The sequence below is a fragment of the Xenopus tropicalis genome, chromosome 3 (assembly GCF_000004195.4).
Source record: "Xenopus tropicalis strain Nigerian chromosome 3, UCB_Xtro_10.0, whole genome shotgun sequence".
In the NCBI taxonomy this organism is placed as follows: Eukaryota; Metazoa; Chordata; class Amphibia; order Anura; family Pipidae; genus Xenopus; species Xenopus tropicalis.
In genome coordinates, this window is record NC_030679.2 from 46157226 (window position 1) to 46181982 (window position 24757).

At 39.4% G+C, this 24757-nt stretch overlaps 2 protein-coding genes across 6 annotated transcripts; one reads left to right on the forward strand and one right to left on the reverse strand.

The window, feature by feature from the left end:
- The first annotated feature begins 5952 nt into the window (after positions 1-5952).
- mxd3 (MAX dimerization protein 3) lies at positions 5953-14550 on the forward strand. 5 transcript variants are annotated; one of them, XM_012959108.3, is made up of 7 exons: positions 5953-6907; positions 8347-8553; positions 10049-10166; positions 10841-10870; positions 11452-11566; positions 12477-12648; positions 12952-14550. In XM_012959108.3, exons 2-7 carry the CDS (start codon positions 8484-8486, stop codon positions 13068-13070), a joined length of 624 nt encoding a protein of 207 aa, XP_012814562.1. In that variant the 5' UTR covers positions 5953-6907; positions 8347-8483; the 3' UTR covers positions 13071-14550.
- Positions 14551-16570: 2020 nt separating this feature from the next.
- Positions 16571-24662, reverse strand: prelid1 (PRELI domain containing 1; the record flags this gene model as incomplete). Its single annotated transcript, NM_001016173.2, is given in 6 exon segments — positions 16571-16939; positions 17087-17165; positions 19294-19407; positions 20242-20467; positions 22794-23041; positions 24580-24662. Coding segments are annotated over 5 exon segments (651 nt in total).
- Between the last annotated feature and the right edge of the window lie 95 nt (positions 24663-24757).

The window sequence follows — 24757 nt, forward strand, 5'->3', positions numbered from 1 at the left end:
AAGGAACAGAAAGATAAAAGTGTATCAAACTAGTTAAAATATAATGTAGTTCCTTGCAATGCCAAAAGTTGTGTGTTTTCTTCATATAAACTTCTATAGTTTATGTAAATAAACTGCTGTGTAGCCATGAGCCATTTCAGCTGGAAAAAAGACAAAAAAAAGGCACAGGTTGCATAGCAGATAACAGATGTGCTCTGTAGAATACAATGGTGTTTTACAGAGCTTATCCATTATCTACTATGTAACCTGTGCCATTTGGCCCTGTTACAGTATGAATCGTTACCCCAGCAGCTTTGTTTATATAAATTACAATAGTGTTTCTGAAGCTAATGTTCAATTTTTACCAGTGCACAGCAATAGTACATTATATTTTAATTGCTTTGATACATGTTCATCTTTGGTGTTACTGTTCCTTTATACAGGCTTGTAGATATAGTAAATAAGAAGAAGATCATTATAAGGAAATATAAAGATGACCACCTATTGTATGGACAATCCAGTAGTTTACCCACATTTCTTTAATTCCAATTACATTCCATTCTTATTTTGGGCCCTTATACAGGCAAATTCTAGAGAGTTAAGTAATTGTTTTCTAGATAATTTAACATTGCTAATACAGACAGTTTTAAATCTGGTGACCTGCATTTGCACTATATTCTGTCAACTGGGTTCAAACTGACGATTTTATCATAATAGCAAAACAATGGCAAGGCAAAGCAAACTAAGCCACCTTACATTTGTTGTTTATCTTGTACACTAGCCTGTTAAAATATTAAGCTGGAAATCCAAAATCTTGTTGATTTGTTAATAAGTCAGCCAACAAACAATATGACTCTCCTGAATTTTTTACATCTATGCATCCCTAACATGGTAGGAATTACTTATTTTTACTTTGTCTTCCTTACTAAAGTTCTTCCTTCACTATTAATAAGAATGCATAAAGTATTGTGGATGTGCAGATTATTATTGTGTGTGTACTATAGGCAGTACATCTGGGTTTTCCTTGTGGTAAACAGTTTGTGCCATAAGCCAAATAATGTCTTTAAATATAATCAGCTTGACAAGATTCTGAAATGGTGGTTGACAGCTACGGCAAAATATCATTGTCCACTAAGTGCCTTCAGATTCTAACTGGATCTGTAATACAGATTAATAATAATCATAATAATCATGCCAGGATCTGCGACCTCTTTCTCAAATATATATATATATATATATATATATAAATATACAGTCCAAAACACCAGGATCTTTAAAGATAAAACATTATTTTTATTGTATCATACTAACAAAAAAATATTTCCACTGTGCAGATATTTCTTCAAGTGTACTGTTCAGGGTAGTAATTGCAGGTTGTGCTGGGCACACCTCTCATCACCTCTTGTATTACTTTTTAAGAGCAATAAAACATTATGCTTTTTGACATGATAGCATTGTGTGTCTTTTTGATGTGTTAGTTCAACTGACTGTGCTATGTGAGTAGGCTATATGTTCTATTTTAATTAGGCATGGAAATGCAGACCTTTCTTTTGGGCACTAGCTCTGCCCAGTTTTCAAGCAGTATTGGGTAGTACGACGGATCCACTACTGTCCTCTCTTTCAGGGCAAAGCAGGTCAGGATCAGCAACCTGTCCCTGCAAAGCACACAGATACATTAGCTTTTTTACATTTTGGTTCTTGAATTACATTTTGGCCAAAACAGGTAAGCTTGTTGGGCCATTCATATTGTGTTCTGCTTGAAATTCTATAATCTTTTGCTGTAATATTGTGATATGCACTGAAGCATGAAAACAAATAAGAATAAAAGATGCATTCCCCGTGCCAAAGGATTGCCAACAAATGAATCGCAATAAGGGATACATGCTGAATTGCATGAATTCTAGGGCTTCATGCTTCACCACACTTTCAAGAAGGAACCCTGTCTGGGATGTCATCACTTGAAGGACATATTTTCCCTTAGGAAATGAAGATTTCACTTAGCTACAGAAATGTTATGTTGAAGTAATAAATAAATTAGACCATACTTTTATACCTAAAAATATGCAATTCACTGATCTGATTCATTCACTCCCTTAAGGTGGCCATACTCAGCAGCTTTTCTGCCCGTGTATGGGGCCCACCAACAGATATCTGGCCAAAAATCAGGCATTTGTCAATTGGACAGGGTTGATTTTTGTCGTTTTTCTGTATATGAACACCTTTATTCTCTTCATGTGTGCCCTGAAAATGACTAGGAAGTTAGATGTTCCCAACTCTTAATTATCTTTACAAGTTCTCTTAGACTGCTTTTGCAGACACAGATGCTGCTGTACACGTTCTAGAGCAGTGGTCTAGGGGACTAACATTTGGTCAGAGTGTGACTTAGCTCATAACGCAGTTCCACATACACATAAATATTGCTGCATTTGCCATTTAAACATGATCTAAAAATACTGGAACATGACTTGCAAGCTTTAAGAGCACTAAGGCTCATGTCCCATAGCCTGGCACCTGATTGTAGAGCATGGAGAGTCTATATCTTTGGAGATAACTTCCTTTTATGGTGGTCACAAGGAGACTTTGGCATGGAAATTAATGGTCTTGTCTAGAGTCGTCCCGCTAAGGCTGAAGCCTCCTGAGGCATCCAAGATAGGTTGAACTATCGTTTACTCTTTTTACTTTATTTTTTTAAGCAAAAGACTAAGCAGTATATTTTTTATACTGTGGAAAATGTATTATTGAAGGAGACATTTTTGAACATCCTTCTTTTCTGTGCCTATTGCTAAAATTACCGTTTTGGCAAAAGACCTTTAAAATAAAAAAAATAAGAAGAAAAATCAAGGGCTATTAACCTGAAGAACAATGGAAGTCACATGGCAGCATATGTGATTCCACTACTGCATTTACCCCGACTCTTCCTTATCCATTAACATAGCAAAATACTATGAAAATAAACGCTGCAAGTTTGTGTGGCCCCCTCTTTTCCTGGCATAACATAGGTAGGTTATCCATTGGTCTTCATTTTTTATTTGTAGTTTTTTTGTTTTTTTTTTAAATTATCAGTTTTTGTTCAGCAGCTCTCTTATTTGGAGTTTCAGCAGCTATTTGGTTGCTAGGATCCAAATTACCTTAAAGCGGACCTGTCACCTTAAGAAATAATTTCAAATTGTTTTCTATTGTGTTTGGCAAGCAAAATAAACTTCACTTACACTATATAAATTATTTTAATCTTATTTTCTTCAGCCTTGGAATTCACAATTGCAGCAAGCAGGCAGGGGCCATTTTGTGGACACTGTTATCAAAGCAGGCATTGCATCCTGCCAAAATCTTGTTTCTGTTCCAGTATGGGGGGACCTGATACCCATATCCATGCACTGGTTCCACAATTACATGGTGCGGAGGGAGGGGGAATGTGAGGAGTGCAGCAACATCTAAGAAGTTCTGAATTGAAAGTGAAAGTAACTGTCTGCCCCACCTCTATGCCTAAGGCATAGAGGCGGGGCAGGCGTTATATGATTGACAGCTGGGATTTTAAAATGCTTTTATAATGGGTATGGATGTGGTAATAAAAAAATTATTTTGGGTTTCATGTTTAATTTGAAAAGGGCTTTTATTATACAGCTTTTTATGTCTGGGTGACAGGTCCACTTTAACAACCAGGGGGTGGTTTGAATGAAAGACTGATACAGGTATAGGCCCTGTTATCCAGAATGCTCGGGACCAAGGGTATTCGGGATAAGGGATCTTTCCGTCATTTGGATCTCCATACCTTAAGTCTACTAAGAAATCAATAAAACATTAAACCCAATAGGATTGTTCTACCCCCAATAAGGATTAATTATATCTTAGTTGGGATCAAATACAAACACTGTTTTATTTTTACAGAGAAAAAGCAAATCAATTTTAAAAATCTGAATTATTTGATTAAAATGGGGTCTATGGGAGACAGGCTTTCCGTAATTTGGAACTTTCTGGATATCAGGTTTCTGGGTAAGGGATCCCATACCTGTATATGTATAGGAGAGGACTTGAATAGATTAAATTTACTAAAAAGTAACAATAACAATTAAACTGTAGTTTCACAAAGCTGCGGGGGTCAGTGACCCCTGTTTCAAGGCTGCAAAAAGTTACCAGAAAAAGGAAGCAAATAATTCAATAACTATAAAAAAAATGAAGACCAGTTGAAAAGCTGTGTAGAATTGCCTATATTTCTATAACATACTAAAAGTTAACTTAAAGGTGAACCACCCCTTTAAGGTACTGACAGTTCTGAGGAATGATTTCTAGGTAATTAATTTACTGGCAAAATCCAGCAGGTTGCTCACAGCTTACATTTCACATAATTAGTGGAGTTGTTTAAGTAGAGTATGTAAATAATGAAACTGCACTACGCTAAAAAAAATAGTGTAAAATAATAGAAAAGGCTGTTGCACAGTCCAGTTATTTATAGGGGCCCAGTTTCAATACCAATGGCAGGTCCTTTGGAACTGATCTGATTTACCTGTACTTATGGGAACAAGCACTGTAAGGTGTGTGTAAGGCAGAAAATGCCAGCAGCGTAATTATTTATATATTAATTAACTAATACAGTAGTTCTCAGGAAAAGTTTTCTTGTGTTGGTGGCCACAAAGTAAATAGCCAGGGGCAGCTGGTTATGCAGCAACCGCAAAGAAGTGGAGTCCACATGATCAGTAGAGATATATTGTATGTAAATATATATAGGTTTCCTTCTATAAAATGTCAACACCTAACATCAATTTTTTATACATTTAACCAGAAGCAAACAGGCATTTATGTGGCGTTCCCAGTTGGAACTGACCTAAAGGTCAATGTGTCCACTATATGGGTTAAATGTGTATGTAGAAGGCTGTTATATTGAGTGACTAATTGGGGTGGATTCGAAAAATGACTGGCAAACACGGACAGAGCTAGCAATCAATGAGCAGAGCTGACAATAAATGGAGAGGAGACTCAGGGCCGCCATCAGGGAGGGAGAGGGGGTACTGTTGTTCCCGTGAAAATCTGCTTCGGAATGGGGCCCGGATGCGTCACAAAAGTTATGCATAAGGTTAGGTTGAAACTTACACAATTTACTTAACTTCCACAAATGTTGCCTGGAAACTTAAGAAACTGACCTAACTTGCCTGGCAACTTAAGTAACTTGCAAAATACAATGCAGAGAAGGGGCAAACAGGGGCAAACTCCACTCACCACCAATGAATTCAACAACTTAGAAGTAAATTCTACTTTCCTCCCAATTAACAGACTGACTTATTGGCACATTAATAATTGATTTTAACTATTTATATGAACTGCTTATTATAGAGTAATGTCAGCTTTTTGTTTTAGGAGCTATTTACTGAATTTTATTAGTGTCTTCTACATGAAGTTTCAGTAGGGGAATGACTGGTTATTGGGCTGCACAGCAACATCACTGGGTCCCTACGCTAATGCAATTTATGTAGCTTGTGCAAAAACGTATCTTACCTTAACAGAAAATTACGAAACTGAAGTATAAACTTCACTGACCCCCCAATTAAAATACTGGCTTATTAACACAGTAATTATTATATACTTTATATTATATTAATTGGGCCCCACAGCAATCAATCATTGGGCCTCTAAACTTACAGAGTTAAGTAGTTTATGTGAAAAGGTGGGAAAGGGTTAAACTTAGGGTAAACTCCACTGACCCCCAATAAACTGAATGACTTATTCATTGGACAGCACTGTACTAATGTATTTTCCATGTTGATTGAAAGAACACAACAAAGGCATTTCATCACTGCCAAAGCTTAGCAATTTTAAAGCTATATGAGATAGTGTTTGCTTTTGCGAACAAACCAAAGAACCATTGGCTAGGAAGCTGACGCACCGCCCTATTGGCCATCTAAGCCTGTTAGATTGTCCAGCAGAGCAATTAGTCTCCGGCAAGAGATCTCTGCTACAGGGGCCGTCTAATCAATCCGAAATGCCTTTGGCTTTCCAAAATCGTGTGAAGTTTCCTCCTGCAGGCCTTTCCACTGTTGATTCCTTTTTTTGCCGGTGGAAAGGTTTTTTGAAAAGATTAGTCGCCTGCGGCAGCAGAGATTTAGCGTAGGTGACTAAGCTCTCCGTGGGACATTATGCTTACTGCCAACGAGACTGTTCAAGTTTGGGATCCTAAAATCTATAAATAAACCTATGTGATGGTGTCCAGTCCTGCATTTGAGCACTTTGTCCTCCATCCTGTGCCACCTCAAAAGGAGGGAGCAGGGGTAATAAGAAAATAATTGGACATTTGTGGAGTAATTTTGTAGCACACTTTGGCCATGCCCCTCATTTAAGTCCCATTACACCCCAATGTCTGACTATGGGAGACAAAGACCCTAACACAGAAAGCATTGACACATCTCTGCAGTTGCAGGTAGAACGACAAATGTCTATGTTTCTGTAGTTACAAAGGCTTCACGTTAATAACTTGACCCACTTAGTCGTTTAGCAATGAGCTCTATTATACTTATTAGTTAGCACTGTAAATACGCCCTGGAACCTTAGGGGCTCTCAAGAATAAAATGTTTCGAGGAACTACTTTGAGTAGCTCAGTGTATCCCACTCTATCCCGCCTTCCTTCTCCCACCATTTTGTCTCAGTTTTACATGTATTCCGCTGCTTTTTGTGTTTGAAATTTTGAAAGGTGCTTGACTTTCCCGCCTGAAACTGTTGCCATAAAACATGACGCTTCTAAACAACGCCGCGCCCCCCTCTCTCAGTATCCAATAGAAAAACTCGCACAGGAAGCTCCGCCCGTTTCAGGAAGCTCCATGGTAACCGTGGTCTCCGGTAAGCGGCTGAAAACGTCCCAATCTCATTGTGCCAGCGACATCCTGGAGTAGCGGCAGGGACAAGCAAAGGGCCGAGAGTTGGAGCTCAAGTAATAATAGCGGCGGTAAGTGTAGCTGAGGGAAATATGTGACCTAGGGCGGGGCAAGGTGGGCGGGCCCGCAGGCAGTTGCACTCGTTCTGCCGTCGCTCGGTAGGTATCAGCTACGTTGCTTCTTCCGGTGTTGGTTCCGCTGTGTGACAGCTAGAGATCCCGACTCGGAGGACGGCCTATGCTGTGGGCACATATTGGAAGGGATCAGGTGAGGAGGGCGGATGAGCTGGAGAGATCCCTTGTAGGGTGGGGAAATCCGATCATAACAATAACAAGTCTTGAGAGGTGGGAGGCCTTAAGGAGCCAGCCTACAGCAGAGGGTTTCGCCCTGTACCCTCGGTCTCCTTGACGATTAAAAGTATAAAATACGTGTAATACTAAGTAATAGTTGGTCGATCTGTTTAGGAAATACAGGCAACCTGCAGATCCCCAGCCCTCCTGCAACTCTGTTGCTGCGATTGTGGGCTATTGAATTTCAGTAGGATGTGCAGCTTGGGCAGCACAGATTTATGGGACAGGGCCCAGCTCCCTGCGCTGCCAGGGGCCTCTCTTTTCTTACTCCTCGGGCCTTGCATAGAGCAAATATGGAGGCGATCGGCTGATAATGCTACACTAGGGGACATGGGAGGATCACGGCCCATATAAATAGAATTTGTTCTGTGTGGGGGGAGGAACTAGTTTGTAACTGAACTGGCTGGGACTGCGCTTTCCAGCATCCCTCCTGCCTCTGCTACTGACAGTCCTGCAGCTGCTGGAATTGCCAAGGTATCTTATTCATTTCTTCCTCCTTACTTGTACATTTATACATGGTTTTATTCAGCCAAGATATTAGTCACACAATTCTAGTAGCAGTGCAGGTGAATTAGAGATCACGGCCACAGAACAATTGCTGGGGGGCTTTTCACACATTCTGACCAGATCACCCCTTTAACTGGGGACATGTACAGGCATGGAACCCATTATCCAGAATGCTAAGGACCTGGGGTTTTCCTGATAAGGGGTCTTTACGTATTTCAGATCTCCTACCGTAAGTCTACTAAGAAAATTGTTTGAACCCAGTAGGATTGTTTTGGCTCGAATAAGGATTAATTATATCTTAGTTGGGATCAAGTACAAGGTACTGTTTTATTATTACAGAGAAAAGGGAACCATTTTCAAAAATGTGAATTATTTGATTAAAATGGAGTCTATGGGAGATGGGCCTTCCGTAATTTGGAACTTTCTGGATAATGGGTTTCCGAATAAGGGATACCTGTACTTTAAAAAGAAGAAAATTTGTTGCCAAATCTGTATTACTTCTTACTGTATTTTTTTCTATATGTTTGCCCAATAAAATGGGTGATTTGATCCCACTTGTGTATGTAGTAGAGTAGTTTAAGGATATTTTCAAGTAATATTTTTTCCTGACAAATGAAAAGTTGACCATATAATTATTGGTTCTTCTTGGACAGTTGGAACTATTGGAAGCTGTGAACTGCTAAGGTTAAGAGGCAGCAGAGAAGTGAGTCCAAAGCAAGAGACTGCCCAAGGAGCTTTGCCGAAATCAAGAATCTCTTGAGAGGCTACTGCTGCATCTCCCCCTGCCAAAATGGAGCAGCTCCCCAGCAATCTGCAGGTTCTTCTGCAAGCTGCTGAGTATGTGGAGCGAAGGGAAAGAGGTGAGTTTATATATATTTTTCTCCACCTTGTAGTAGTCTAGTCCAGGGGTCCCCAACCTTTCTTACTCATGAGACACAGTCAAATGTAAAAATACTTACAGGAGGCTTTATTTGGTAGGAAATCTTGTTTTTATTCAACCTAAACTTGCCACCAAGTCAGGAATTGAAAAATAACTACCTGGTTTGGGGGCACTGAGAGCAACATCCAAGGGGTTGGTGAGCAACATGTTGTTCCTGAGCCACTGGTTGGGGATCACTGGTCTAGTCCCCCAAAAGCTGTCAGGTGACACAATCTAGTGTCACAAGTTGGATCCCTGTCAATGTGCATGGGTTAACCAGTGCCTTAAATGTTAGAGCAGTAGTTGCAGTTGAAGGTACCCATTAGCTTGTAACATGTTTACATATATAGTTATATTAGCCATATTTCCAAGAATAACTAGTACCAAAACTATGTTTTCACTACAGATGCCATCCTAATTGACTGATAAGCCTTGTTCAGGTATGTCTAGGAGAGCAAATAAGTACTATCCCCAAATTTCACATCTCGCCATGTTTTTCAGGTTAAGCCCTCCTGCCACTGCTTCAGCCCCCGTATACAGGACAACTTAAGCTGACTGCTTGGCCTCTCCAGACCGATTGGGCAGCTTATTGTGCTATGTATGGCTCCAAAATGGTGGCATACTTGAAATGTTTCTGACCAGGGAAAATTCCATTGTGTGAGATGCGGTACTCTGCTGATGGGTGGCCACATTAGGCAGAGACCCAAAAGCAGATCTTACTGTGTATGCTCACTCAAACACTCTAAATTATGAATCACTATTTCTGACCTAAACCCTAAAACTGTAAACCCTGACGCTATATTAATTCATGAAACTGAATAAGATTGCACTTGATGGTTGGGCTACCTGTCCTGTCAACTAAAAAGTAGTAGCACTAGTGTAAGAATGTTATAATATAAGATGTACTTTTTTTGTTGTTGTCCCCTCTCATTTTCTATAGTGAGCTGGTCAAATATGGGCTGATAATACAATGCCCCATACAATGTATGGGGCCGACCAACTTGTCCAACCAATATCTGTCCAAAAACTGGGCAGGTTTGACTCGAGGAATGTATTGGCACAGTGCTGCAGTCCTCATTCGTCGGGTCCCCATAGGCCCCACTGTATGGGGTTGTGGGTGGCTGAATTAGATCTCGCCAAATAAGTTTATTACCGTGTAAGACCATCGGTATTTTCATTTTACTTCGTTGCTGTCTGTCCTTGAAAACTCTAATATATACTGAATAAATTACCCCTATTATAAAATCTAAGGATATTTTAAGTCACTGAGGTGATGTCCTATGACCAGGGGGGGTACTCTATATTAATACACAAGTTTAAGTGAGTCAAATGACATCACTAAGCACAATTTATAAGGATTTAATTGACAGGTTATGCATGGCTTTTGTATTAAATATATAAATGCGTTTTGTTGGTTTTTTTCTCCAAACGTTAAGACTGTCTAATATTGATTTCAGAAGCAGAGCATGGTTATGCCTCCATCTTGCCATGTGATCCTGCCACCCCGGGGAGGCGAAAGCGTCAGAGAACAAACAGCAACCCAGATAATGTCAGGTGAGACACCACTGAACTACTTTTCACTAGCAATCTGTGCAGCCTTATAGATAGTGTTGAAACCCTTTTTTGCTGGCTTTTCACTTCTAAAAAAAAAAAACTAAAGTGATGATTGGAAATCTATTTCTTTTGGAGACTGAAAAATCTTCTTTGCTCTTGGTCTTACCTTACCATTTCCACCAACAGCTTAGAGGAGTTTCAGACAATATATACAAAAAGGTGGCTCTTTATTGGCACACTGATACTTTTCCATGAATGTCATGTCTCTGTTTTCTTCTTTTAGTACATTCAGTGATTCATAGTCCCGTTACATCTTTGCCATTTATCTTTCATGAGCAGCACTAACAATACATAATGCAGGTAGTCACTCAAGGTACCACATTATCCACGATCGGGCCCAGACTGGCAATCTGTGGGTTCTGGCAAATGCCAGAGGGCTGCTGTAAGATGCCATAGACAGTCACTATTTATTGAGCTGTTTGGGCCTCTGTGTACTTAAAATGCCAGGACCTATTTTGAATCTCAGTCCAGGCTTGTCCATAATTCTCCATTGTGTGGTGCCATGTGTTTCTAGATTTTTTTTTTGCTGCAATGGATATTCGGTCACACAGATACAATGTTTGTAGACTTATTGGTTGGATATTGACATCTGCCTTCTCTTTTTATACCTACAGATCTGTTCACAATGAGCTGGAGAAACACAGGTGAGTTTGCTGAGTATATGATGTCTTAGCAATTCTCCTTTTAAATTTCATCACTGACAGCTGAACAGAGAATTATGAAATTTTACATTATAGTTGCTTTTATTAGAACAACTTATCTCTAGGATTTGTTCATACAGTCTAATAAGAGCTCATTTTGGAAGCTGCGAGACAGGATCCAAAACTGAACAGTTTTCTATTCTAACGCCCTTTTAGCCAAGTGTATTACAAGGCATTATTTTGGAAGCCATGAATTCTATTTGCAGAAGTGTACAAAGTCCTACTGGCTTCTGTAAAAAGCATTGCTGTGTCAGCAGGCAAGCTGGGGGCAAGGCTTTATTATTAATTTAGATATTTTCTCCCACCCGGCTATTTTTTTTTTTTGACTGGGGAGACCACTGCTGATATAAAAGCTGCTCAGTTTGTTCCCTGAAATCATCAAATTGCATTCATGCAAGGGGCTGTTTGCAGCAACCCACAGTATAATCTGCATGTACTTACAACCCAGAGTTTGTTGTGAATGAATGAATTTATATAGGCTGCTAATTATTAACATGATACACATCTGATATTTATAACTGCAGGAGAGCGCAACTTCGAAGATGCTTAGAGCAACTTAAACAACAAGTGCCTCTGAGCATGGAAAACTCAAGGCATACAACTCTCAGTCTCTTACACAGGGCCAAGCAACACATCAAAGTAAGTGTGGAGGGTGGGAACAGATTGATGTAAGGCTGTTTTTCTGATATTCAATAACTGCTATAACAAATAAGTGACTTAAATTTATTCACAAGCTCCCATATATCCCTAGCCAAATTCCTGAGGATGCTGCTTCTCTAACCTATTTATCCCAAACCAGTGGCTTATGAGCAACATGTTGCTCACCACCCCCACATGGGGCTACCAAATAACCAGTCAAAGCCTTTATTTGGCATCCCCAAAGACATTTTTTTCATGCTTGTGTGGCACACCTCAAAGTGGTTAAAAATGCTGATATATGCTATCATTGTTTATCTGTCAATACTCTGGTCAGCACTTTGAAATTCTGGTTTTTGTGTTGCTGGATGATTCCATTTTTGTGCAGACCTGACTGCGAGATCACCTGCCCTTAGTCATAGTACAAAGGAAAAAAACAAATACCCAGCTGATAAACTTAGCTATGCTGAAATAGCATTTCTGTGCTCATGGAAAGCTCTGCTTTCTAATAAAGGACTGTAGGGAGGTGCTTTTGTAGCTCTTGGCATCACACACCTCATCCTAAAGTCAAGTAATAAACCTGCTTTTAGAATTTGTTTACATAAGCGCTCTTACACACAGGTGTTTCACTCTTGCGGATCTTAAATGCATTCCTACACAGGGGAACGCACAACAGAATGCAGCCCATTCTTCCAATTCGGGTTTCACACTGCTGCACACAAGCTTTGAACCCAAGTGGAACAAAACTTGAAGCCCTTACTAGCGTATGCATATAAAGAAACAGCATAATATGCATGTGGTTCTTTTTTGCCCTAATATTTTGCACATTTCAATAGAAATAATTCTAGATCATTCTTTACATTTCAAATGCTGATCTGTTTGTGTTTAACCCTTATTCCAACACTTTGTTCAGAAACTTGAAGACCAGGAGCTAAGGGCTAAAAGCCTGAAGGAAAAACTGAGGGTAGAACAGCAGAAGCTCCGCCAGAGACTAAAACAGCTTTTACCTCCTAACACAGAGAGGATTCGAACTGACAGCTTAGATTCGTCAACTTTATCCTCTGAGAGATCTGATTCTGATCAAGGTGGGTAGGAGGGGCATATGGTTGTGGAGTTATAAAAATGCCAACTCTCACAGTTCTCGTTTGACTACCAGCAGAATTTAGTATTTCAAAGAGAAAATATTTGGGTTGAAATAAGTGATAACTACCAGTGGATGTAACCATTAGAATTTTACAGGGGACCAGGTAAAGCTTGTCCCTCTTCTCATTTTGATTTTGTCTTAGTTTAACTTATGCTAGGATTTATTACTGAATATTTTTTTCATATGTTTTTTGGTGAACCATAACCTTATTCTAATTGTTCTTTTTTTTCCCCTCTTTCTACAGAGGATTTGGAGGTAGATGTGGAGGGAATAATTCTGAGTGGCAATGAGGGTGAACTCTTTGTTTCATTTAGTGCTGGGCTGGAACACAGCTACTCTACTCCAGCTCATGCCTGGCTATGACCTCTGATTACAAACACAGCAGATAAAACATCAGCAGACTTACTACATGGGCAGCTCCACAAAACAACTTACCTTGCAGATCTGAAAACACTTGCTGATGTGGTACACACAGGATAACTCAAATCAATTGTTTTCACTCACCTCCATATAAAGATGTGCTGTTACAGTCTTGAAACATTTGAAGGTGCTTTTGGACATACAACTATTCTTGGAACAGGTAGCAACATTCTAGACTTCTGTTGCCAGTGATTGGTAATGTTTACATCGCAATGCTGAAATGGCAGAAGTTTTTTTTTTTTTTTGTCAACTGACACGTCAGGAATATTTTTTTTCATACTGCCCTTTGCAAATCTATTAGGGCAGTGAGCTTTTCATTTTAAAGGTTAGATAAGGATTTAGTGTAGTAAGGAAAGTTACAATGTCAAATAGCTGGACTGTTGATCATTTGTTTTGCTTCCTGTTGCTGCTGCCTTTTTGTAGTGAAGATACTGCTTGGAGGGATCTTCTTGCTGCCCTGATGGGAGGGGCGCTTTGTGTGCCTGTTTATTTTTCTTTTTTTTTTCTTTTTATTCATGATTGCAATATGTGGATATGAAATCCCACTCCACTCCAACATTGGATTTCTGCCTTGAGCACAATACATCAGGTAAATATTAAGGATTAGCCAGTGTCCTGACATTTGTATGCCATGTGTCGCACATGCATATACAATACCATTTGTTCCCATCAGTGGCTACTGCCTTGGCTACACAGAAGCACTTAGTAATTCTGCACTTAATGGGAACCTGCAATTGTACACTAGATATTTTGTTTTTGTTATCCAAGATAAAAATTGCTTACCTTGTAAATGCAACAAAATGGATGCCACAGTCAGCTGAAACATTTGCGGTGGTCCTCCAGCTCCCATATAAAAGAACACATAATGAGGCACTTCTACTTTTTACTATGACTTTTTACTTCCTTTATGATTCACAGAAGAGAAAAGTTAAAAAAAAGTGCATTTTTAATGTCTGCCACATTGTTGGTATGGAAAGCATTATCTGGGTCTCTTTTTGCCCTCTACAGAACTGCTGCTTATTGCCATATATGTAAAATAGATACCAATGATTCCTGCACTTGGGAAAAAGTTAGGAGTCTGCTGCTGTTAGATCAACACTCTGACGCCTCAGTACCTGAGGAGCAACAAATCTGGTCCTGCAATAGTATTGCCTGTTCTGTAAAACAAATGGCAATACCCAATGTCTGGGTTTGGCAATTATTTATGAAACAATCATCTTAGGATGCTATGTGAAACTGCCCCTTCATGTGCGAGGGTGGAGCGAGACCTTGCTTATCACATTCCTGAACCTGGCAAGCATTTGTTGTAAAGAAATGTTCTGTCAGGGTCTAGAGGACAAATCCTCTGACTTTTTATATTTAACCTATATTTTAGTAAATGTGTTTTGTTCCATATAATGGCTGGTGGTCTTTATTTTTTTATTTAAATGTGGCACATATTTTATTCAGTTCTAAATACCAATAAATACCAAAACATTCTATGCAAATATTACAGACAAGAGACTCAGTTTTAACAAACGGTAGTCAGTGCCCCCTTGCTATATATTGCAAGCAACTTTCCCATATACATTAATTCAACCTTCTATTATGAATTTTAATTTTTTATTTGTATATGTAATTGCTAATGATTATTACTTTCTATTCTACGGGTTTATAACAGGAATTGTATCTTCTTTAGATCTGTTAAACAGCTGGCTTGCAGCACTGTTTTAGGAGCCAGGATATAAAATAAACAGCCAGGCAGATGAAGCTATAAATAGCAATTCCATTTGCAAATGGAATGTGTTAGTGGTTTTAAGGTATACTGGAAAGTATCTTGGAATTGGAAAGATATGTAATAAGAAGTTACAATACATTTATAGCCTCCCAGAGCAATAGTTTTTGGCTTCCACTGTCATTTGTAAGCTGGAAAGATGCATGCGAGGGAGGCAAAAGAAGAATCGGATGTTCTATAACATACTAAAAGCAAAGTACCCCTTCAATCAACCCAATTTGTCAACACACCTCTTAGGGATAAATCTTATTTGAGATAAAAAGACTGCATGTCTCCTTTTGATATATTTTGATGAATGTTGTAAAAATGTATTTAGAGAGTAGTAGTCAGCACCAAGCCTTGTGATTAGTTAGAAGTAGTGCAGGTTCCCCAATGGCCACTTTCCATCGGCACATCCAGGTACAGAAGAACAGGAACAGCACCTCTTGTCTTTGTAGATTAAAATGCCTTTATTGCAACATTTTTTTGGGGGCAAACAACAATAGCAGCAGCAACGTTTCAGGTCACAAGACCTTTTATCAAGCTGATAAAAGGTCTTGTGACCTGAAACGTTGCTGCTGCTGTTGTTGTTTGCCCCCAAAAAAATGTTGCAATAAAGGCATTTTAATCTACAAAGACAAGAGGTGCTGTTCCTGTTCTTCTGTAAAAATTTATTTAATCAGATTCTGCCTGTAAAACACGTGTGAAGACTGGACCATACATGTAAGCCTGAGACACAGACATCAGTAAGGGATGGGGTGTTGCTGAAACCAACAACAAAACAGGAATCTCTTGCCTGTTTTATTAAAATGATTGTCCATTTTATCCAATGCCGGTGTTGACATTACAGCATTCTGTACCTGAATGCATATAAAAAAAAACTAATAGATTGGTGGTCTGATTGTTCAAGCCTTATGGCCATCAGATTGTTTGTAGCTGGTTAAATGTTGTCTCCAATTGCAGGTGCTGGAGTCCTGCATCTGCATACAACTAACTCCCAAATGCTTAAAACTATAAAAGGATTTTTTGTGTTTATTGCCTCTAGCAGTATTGGTGCTTGACATTGTAGTACTGGGGTCTTGAGTACATTTCAGATCAGGGCACTGTCTGTGGTGGAGGTTGTGGGTTCTCCCCCTATTTGTAGGGGGGCAACATGGGCTGATAAAAGCTGCAATCAGCTTATTGTCACGTGTATAACCCAATACCTGGCTAAAAGTTGGGCAGATCAGGGTGAGGAAGCACATCATCTTGTTTATGTGGTCCTCGCCCCGATAGCCCATCAATGTGATCCAATTGTTGGCTTGTGGACCAAATGATCAAGCTGATAACGCCCATCTTGGGTGGACATATCGGGAAAAAGATCTGCTCGTTTGCTGAACTCCACAAACAACCAGATCTTTTAGTGTATGGTTAGCTTGGGTTTGATCCGGGCTCTTTTTTTTTTTTTCCTTCAACCATTCAAACCACACTGCTTGGTTAGGCAACCCTATTGTATGTTTGAATTATGACAATTAAATGTGGCGACTGACGGGTATGAAGAAAACTCCAACAGGGTGAAGAAAATATCAGAGCTATTTAAAGAGAAATAAAACAAGGTAGTTACCTTTACAAAACCCAGTCTTTTATGTGATCCCAAGCCTGTATATGTGAGGGTGCAAGCAAGCAAAAAACTTCCAGGCATTGTAATTAGATAATTATTTAATCATAACTTAAAGCATAGAAAAGAGTAATTTGTGATTCATTGTATTCACATTTCAGATTTTTTTTTTTTCTGGATTTGAAAGGAACTAGAGGAAAGAAATATGATTTCAAAAGATGCTAGTTTGATGGACATTGGTTCAGGTGATAGATGAACCCAGCAGTATTGCCAGCTTCTGGTGCCTGAAACTGAGTGGCCCATGGTCTTGGCCAACAAACCCTTAAACATATTGCTGCTTCTTTGTTGTAGCTGCCTTGCTGGCCAAGTCTTTGGCTTTCTCCTTTGCTGCCAGTGCAGTCTCCTTTGCCTTTTCTGTTGCTTCTTTTGCTGTTTCAACAAGGGTCCTATGAGGCACATCACCTAAGATGGTGCAGTAAATAAATCAGTTATTCTTGAATCAACTATTCATAAACTATCTGCAGAGAGACAAAGGCTACTGGGTAAGAGATAACTACGCAGTAGCAATAGTCTGGGTATCTTTAAACTTCTTTATATTTATCCACCTACCTTGCATTTTTCCCAGAATAAATTCAAAGCCCTTCATTGCCTTGGTCACATTACTTTTAAAACGAGCGAGACCAAACTCCTTAAAAAACAAAACAGAAAAAAGAATTGTTACAACCTTTCAGGACCATACTATAGCAAAAAAAAAATAAATAAAAAAAAATTATATTTTACAGTCATGGCCAAAATTGTTGGCACCCCAGAAAATCAAGTATTTCTCACAGAAAAGTATTGCAGTAACACATGTTTTGCTATACACATGTTTATTCCCTTTGTGTGTATTGGAATAGAACAAAAAAGGGAGGAAAAAAAGCAAATTGGACATAATGTCACACAAAACTCCAAAAATGGGCCAGACAAAATTATTGGCACCCTTAACTTAATATTTGGTTGCACACCCTTTGGAAATAATAACTGAAATCAGTCGCTTCCTATAACCATCAATAAGCTTCTTACACCTCTCACTGGGAATTTTGGACCATTCTTCCTTTGCAAACTGCTCCAGGTATCTCTTATTTTCCCAACATCAATTTTAAGATCTCTCCACAGATGTTCAATGGGATTTAGATCTGGACTCATTGCTGGCCACTTCATAACTCTCCAGCGCTTTGTTGCCATCCATTTCTGGGTGCTTTTTGACGTATGTTTGGGGTCATTGTCCTGCTGGAAGTCCCAAGATCTCGGACGCAAACACAGCTTTCTGACACTGGGCTCTACAGTGCGACCCAAAATCATTTGGTAATCCTCAGATTTCATGATGCCATGCACACATTCAAGGCACCCAGTGCCAGAGGCAGAAAGACAACCCCAAAACATAATTGAACCTCCACCATATTTCACTGTAGGTACTGTGTTCTTTTCATTGTAGGCCTCATTCTGTTTTTGGTAAACAGTAGAATGATGTGCTTTACCAAAAAGCTCTATCTTGGTCTCATCTGTCCACAAGATGTTTTCCCAGAAGGATTGTGGCTTACTCAAGTACATTTTGGCAAACTGTAGTCTTGCTTTTTTATGCCTCTGTGTCAGCAGTGGGGTCCTCCTGGGTCTCCTGCCATAGCATTTCATTTAAATGACGGATAGTTCGCTGTGACACTGATGCTCCCTGAGCCTGCAGGACAGCTTGAATTTCTTTGGAACTTGTTTGGGGCTACTTATCCACCATCCGGACTATCCTGCGTTGCAACCTTTCATCAATTTTTCTCTTCCGTCCACGCCCTGGAAGATTAGCTACAGTGCCATGCGTTGCAAACTTCTTGATAATGTCGCGCACTGTGGACAAAGGCAAATCTAGATCTCTGGAGATGGACTTGTAACCTTGAGATTGTTGATATTTTTCCACAATTTTGGTTCTCAAGTCAAGACAGTTCTCTTCTCCTCTTTCTGTTGTCCATGCTTAGTGTGGCACACACAGACACACAATGCAAAGACTAAGTGAACTTCTCTCCTTTTTATCTGCTTTTAGGTGTGATTTTTATATTGCCCACACCTGTTACTTGCCCCAGGTGAGTTTAACATGTTTGAAACAATCTTATTTATCCACAATTTTGAAAAGGTGCCAATAATTTTGTCCAGCCCATTTTTGGAGTTTTGTGTGACATTATGTCCCATTTGCTTTTTTTCCTCCCTTTTTTTGTCCTGTTTTAAGCAGCCCTAAGCCATAAGACTAATAATAGGTACATATCTTTCTTATGGGCTTTAGTTGCAAATTTTGTGAAAAATAAACTTATTGCAGTATTCATCCACCACCCTTCCATCCTATTTACTGCTTAAAAAACAAGCTCCCTTGTATAAATATTATTATTATTAACATTTATTTATAAAGCGCCAACATATTCCGCAGCGCTGTACAATAAGTGGGTTTCATACATTGCTTTATATGTTACTCTGTATGTCCAATCAATAACCGATACAAGAGGTGAAGAGAGCCTTGCCCAAAAGAGCTTACAATCTACAAGGAGAAAGGTGTGGGAATGGGCATGACGAGAGGTGTGGCACAGGGTATTGCTTTTAGCAGCACACTGAGGTTATGTTCCTTTGTAATGATAAATGGTTGATAAATGCAAAAGAACAGAGAGACAGTGTATACATTAAGGGGACAAACACAGTGTCTGTGAACCAAACAAATGAACAAATCCTTCCAATTTGGCCCAAGGAAGAGGCTCAGAAACTACTAAATTTGATTTTGGGCTGGCTTGTTGCTGCCTACTCACCTGAATAGCCCTGGTCAAACCAAACACTTTGGAGGACACCCATGCTTCACGCTTGATCTCGGTCCAGTTACTGTTCTCAGAATTTTCACAGTATACACAGCGCTCCTCCACAGACTGCAACCAAGACCAAGAATTAGAAAGGGGGGGAAATATAGTACATGTACAATTTCTTAATATTTAACTGAAGGAAAACAGATTTAGCAAACATTACAAATACTGGTAATAAAACCTTCCCTGCATAGAGAAGTAGCTGTGCTGCAAATGGCACTTGAAGTCCCTCAGATAGTGTTTATGCACCTTTCTTAAGGTCATACACGGGCAGATGAACTCAAATCAGCAGTTTATTTTACATCTACAAGTATGGGACCTGTTATGTTAGATCTCCATACCTTAAGTCTGCTAAAAATCATTGGAACATCAAATAAACCAAATAGGGTTGTTTTGCATACAATAAGGATTAATTACATCTTGGCTGGGATTAAGTAAAATGTACTGCTTTATTATTACAGAGAAAAAATAAGAAATCATTTTTAAAAATTAGGATTAATTGCTTATAATGAAGTCTATGGGAGATGGCCTTTCCGTAATTCGGAACTTTCTGGATAACGGGTTTCCGGATAAGGGATCCCAGACCTGTATTTGCCAGCTTATCTGCCCATGTAGGGAAAGGCTCAATAGCTGATGAGGGAAAAGTTGATTACAAAAACACCCGTAGCAGATTAGATAAAATAGATTAGGAAAGCACCTCTACTAAATACAGTATAAGCATCAGATGAAGGCCCATAGAACATTCTTAACCAGAAGAATAGTGTATATACCATGTCATTCTTATGCCAGGTGGTTTTCTGGATGAAAACCAGAGAAAAGACAAAAAAGCATTTTCCGTGATGCATGCAAAATAACAGCACAGCAGCAAAAAAAGGAAGAAGCTACAAAGGTCCAACTCACCATGATCGAGGCATGATTGATGTTCCATGTATATGTGGTCATGGTTTTGCTAAAAGGATCTATGATGGAATCTTCTACGACATACACAGCGTGGGCCACATTGGCTGGGAAAATGCGCTCTGCCCATCGCGGCAATCGATTGGTCTTGGTTAAAAGTCTCCTGGTCAGCAGCTTGTGGTCAGGTGTTACCTCACGGTATAGAATGTCTTCAGATAAAACATGTTTGCTATATACAGGGAGAGAAAACACAAGGACAAAGAATAAAAATGCCACTCTCATTTCTAGTTCTAATTTACTGTAAAGAGTCAATGGACCAGCTAATTAAAAAAAAACACACAGTGCATTGTACTATAGTGTGATAAACCCTATAGTACACACACACATTATATATATATATATATATATATATATATATATATATATATATATATATATATATATATATATATATATATATATATTTATTTTTCAGGCAGGCATTCACTTGTCCTTCATTCATTTGTTCCTGCTTGGTCTATTTATTCACTTGCTTTCCAGCTATTAAACACTTCATAATGATACTGGCAAAGGGGTAATACATCATCATCAAGTCATGGAGCATGCTTAGTATAGGCTGCTATCGAGAAATACCTGCAACTAATGTACTAAACTTTAACTTACTTATCTACTACTGGGAAACATGCGAGGGGGCAGAAGAAAATTAACTCAGCAGTAAATAGAAAGCTATGTCAGAGACCTGTGGTGGTCTAATGAGTGAAAGCAAGCATGCGCCGAACACAAACTTTTACCCATTTGCACCCACTATACATTCTGACCTATGCCAGGAAACACAAAACTTGATTTGTCAATGAAAAACCAGAAGTAGTGTCATCTAATGGCAGGTAGAAGGAGGAAAGAGAAGAGGAGAAGCCTATTGTACAACCTTTTCCAGGCTCACATCCATACCCACATTTAAATTACCACTACGCATCCAAACACTTTTCATTAATGGTCCTGAGCCAGAAATTGCAGTTAGTAAAATTGGGCGCTAGAACAGCACCATTCTATTAATGCACAGCTTAGTGCATGATTTTGTGGGAGGCTCAATATATCTGGTTCCTACAAGGCAACAAATGAAGCATGTCCACTACTTACAGAAGCCAGATCCTCAGATATAGTCAGACAGAGCCCTGCCCTTAGTGTGACCAAGTTAAATCAGTACTAGCAAAATTTGCCCCCCTATGTAGCAGCAGCATTATAAGATCCCCTTTTGCATTAAGCTTAGTCACAACAGACTTTTTAAAAAGTTGTGGCAACCAATCGCCCTGTGTGGTTTCACCCTAAAGGGATAAAAACTTAAAAAATATTTGTAAACTACTTTTAGCAAAGGTGAATTGCCTCTTTTTTTAAAAAAACAATGGGTTTACTTAGCCTTTAAACATAAAAAACTCATTGCCAAGGAGCTTTAGTGTTGAACACTATTTGTTACATGTATTTTACAGGCTTAACAGGAAGTCTGGGAAGCTGTTAATCCAACAGCCTATTACATCAGCTTCAAAATGAGGAAGGCTGGATTTAGAAATGTTCCAGAAAGCAGTACAGGATGCAAGCAAATTAAAAAAAAAGGTGATCAGCCATTAATACTTTAATATGGTTCTTCTGTTTGCCATCTGTGAAAAGGCGCAGTCATGTTCTAAAAAAAAAATCTGAATGTGAATGGCTCAGCTAGAATTAACGTTTGCCTAGCAGTAATGGAGAACCAAAGATAAAATAACTAGGCGACGTCTTCAGCTACAGTCAGAACAGTGGATTTACTACCAGAGTGAACTGTAGCATAAAAGTTAAAAAAACAACAAAGCTTTCATTTAAGATCAGAAGAATATATAAGTAGTTACTCTTTTAAATGTGCCCCTATTTAAAGACTGAGGTGCTCACTGCAATGTACTATAACGAGCCAATGCTATTTTGCCGGCTTACCTTCTGCATAGTAAGTTACACAGTACAGGTATAGGAATCCCATAACCTTTGTTTTTGTAGTCATCTTTTTGTATGTTATAGAAAGACCGATTCTTAGCAACTTTATAACTGGTCTTCATGTTTTATTTCTTGTCGTTTTTAAATTATTTGCCTTTTACTTCTGACTCTTTGCAGCTTTCAAATGGGGGTCACCGATTCCACCAGAAAAAAACTATTGCTCTCTGAAGCTACATTTTATATTTTCTGTTTCTTTATTACTTATCTTTATATTCAGCCCCTCTCCTATTCATATTTCACTTTTTCATTAAAACCACTGCCGAGTTGCTAGGGTAATTCTTCCCATAGCAACCAGATACCTACTGAAATTGTGCAAATTAGGACAGATATTATACTCAACGTCATACTAAAAGTTAATTTAAATGTGAACAACCCCTTTAATTAAATAATTCACATTTTAAAAAAAAAAAAATATTTTTCTTTGTAATTATAAAACAGTACCTTGTACTTGATCCTAACTAACATAATTAATCCTTATTGGAAGCAAAACAATCCTATTGGGCACTTGTATATTTTCAGCAAGAGGCAGAAATTCTCACCTGTAAGGGTTTGGATAGCGCTGCCAAAAAGCAGCAGATACTTGGTCCCATGAGTTCTTCAGGATATTAAATCCTGAGAAATACTTCACCATTGTTCCCAGTCACAGTAGGAATCACTGTGTCAAACAGGGCAGGCTGCTGGAACCATCAGAGGCCGGCAGTGAAGGGGGGGTGTGGAGGTATCCTGGCAGGAACCGTCTGTAGCCAGCTTGTTGCCAGAGAGTGTCTTTCCATTTGAGGGGGAACTGGAAAATACAGGTTATGGGTAAGTACTATGTTTTAGCTCAAAGGAAGTGTGAAGTGATACACAGCTTCTTCCAATTGTGTGGCAAGAAATCACATCATTACCCACTATAAGCATAAATAGATAAACATGTTATTCACTGCCTGGTGTACTAAGTATAACTCTATATGCTAACAATACATACATTTACACCAAATATATTACAAATATACAGACACTTTAGAAATGTGGCTAGCATGGTGGGGCAGTGTTTAGCATTCGATAGCCAGGGCACTATCTGCAAGGAGTTTGTTTGTGCTCCCTATGGTGGTGTGGGTTTCCTCTGGGTACTCAGTTTTCTCCCACACCCCAGATACATACAGGTTAACTGGCTCCTGATAAAATACACCAGCATATGAATCTAAAGGGTATATTTATCATGCTGTGTAAAAAGTAAAGTGAAGCATTACCGGTGATGTATCCCACGGCAACCAATCAGTAATTAGATTTCAACTGTTAGAAAACCAAAGCATCTGATTGGCTGCTATCAGCAACATCACCTTTTCAGGCCACTTTTTACATGCAATGATAAATATACCCCTAAAGCTGGCCACACACGCACCGATACTATCGTATGAAACCTCGTTTCGTACGATATTCGGTGCGTGTATGGCATGTTGGCGAGTCAACCGATATCGCAGGAAGCTGCTGATATCGGACGACTCGCCGATCGGGCCGGTTAGAAAATTTTGATCGGGCGCCATGACCAAAATCTGCCGTCAGGGCTGAATCGGGAGAAGGAGGTAGAAATCCTATTGTTTCTACCTCTTATCTGCTGTTTCAGCCCTGACTGTGTGTGGCGGATCTGACGATGTTTCATGCGACCGATGGTCGCACAAAACATCGTTAGATCGCCATGTGTATGACCAGCTTAAGACTGTAAGCTCAGCCATGCAAGGGTCTGAAGTCTAATCTCTGTAAAACACTGGAGAATATGTCAGTGCTTTATAATAATGTTAGCCTCCATCAATTCCTCTATCAATCTAGTGCAGAGAAAATGAAAAAAGCAACATTGGTATTTTATTTCTTCCACCCAAAAACAATAATCTGATTTTATTTTAGGTTTTTAGCCTGTTTTATCGATTGGCAACTCTTTCAATAAATGCTCATACTTTCTGAAGTTAATCCATTTTGCATTAGTGCCCAGCTGTTGGGTGCATGGGTGCAGCGTATACAGGTTATGGTGCACCTCACACAGTTAGGGACTTCATTAAAGTGCCTGCAGAGTTCCTGGGGGAGCCCGGCACCTCGTACAGCGAATATATAATAACATCTGGAACTCCCTGCAGATAGGAGGCTAGCGGATACTGTCTGAAACCAGGGAGATTAAGTGACAGGGGCAGCGCTTTAGCCAATAAATATCATTCTGTAACATTGCACCGCAGCTCTGGATTAAAGAAAGAAATACAGAATCGCAGTGAAATTGACAAGGTCTTATAAAAGAACCAGCTAGTCTATTGCGTTTGACAGTGACAAGGTGACACCCCCTGCCATCCGCTTACCCGCCTCATTCGGACACTCTCATCTCCCCAGCGCCGCCATGAGGGTACAGTAGGACATCATGACGCTTCCGGGCTTGGGAACCGCATCTCCCACACACGTGACCGCTACACATGTACTTCCGGTGGCAAGTGGCAGCCCTTGAGCAGAAAGAGGAGAGGCCTGGGACGAGCAGGCGGGC

Excerpts from the sequence above, each read along its gene's own strand:
- mxd3 (XM_012959108.3), top strand. The coding sequence starts at position 8,484 with ATGGAGCAGCTCCCCAGCAATCTGCAGGTTCTTCTGCAAGCTGCTGAG. Across the intron at positions 11,567-12,476 it reads GGGCCAAGCAACACATCAAA|AAACTTGAAGACCAGGAGCT; the intron begins GTAAGTGTGGAG and ends CACTTTGTTCAG. Across the intron at positions 12,649-12,951 it reads GAGATCTGATTCTGATCAAG|AGGATTTGGAGGTAGATGTG; the intron begins GTGGGTAGGAGG and ends CTCTTTCTACAG.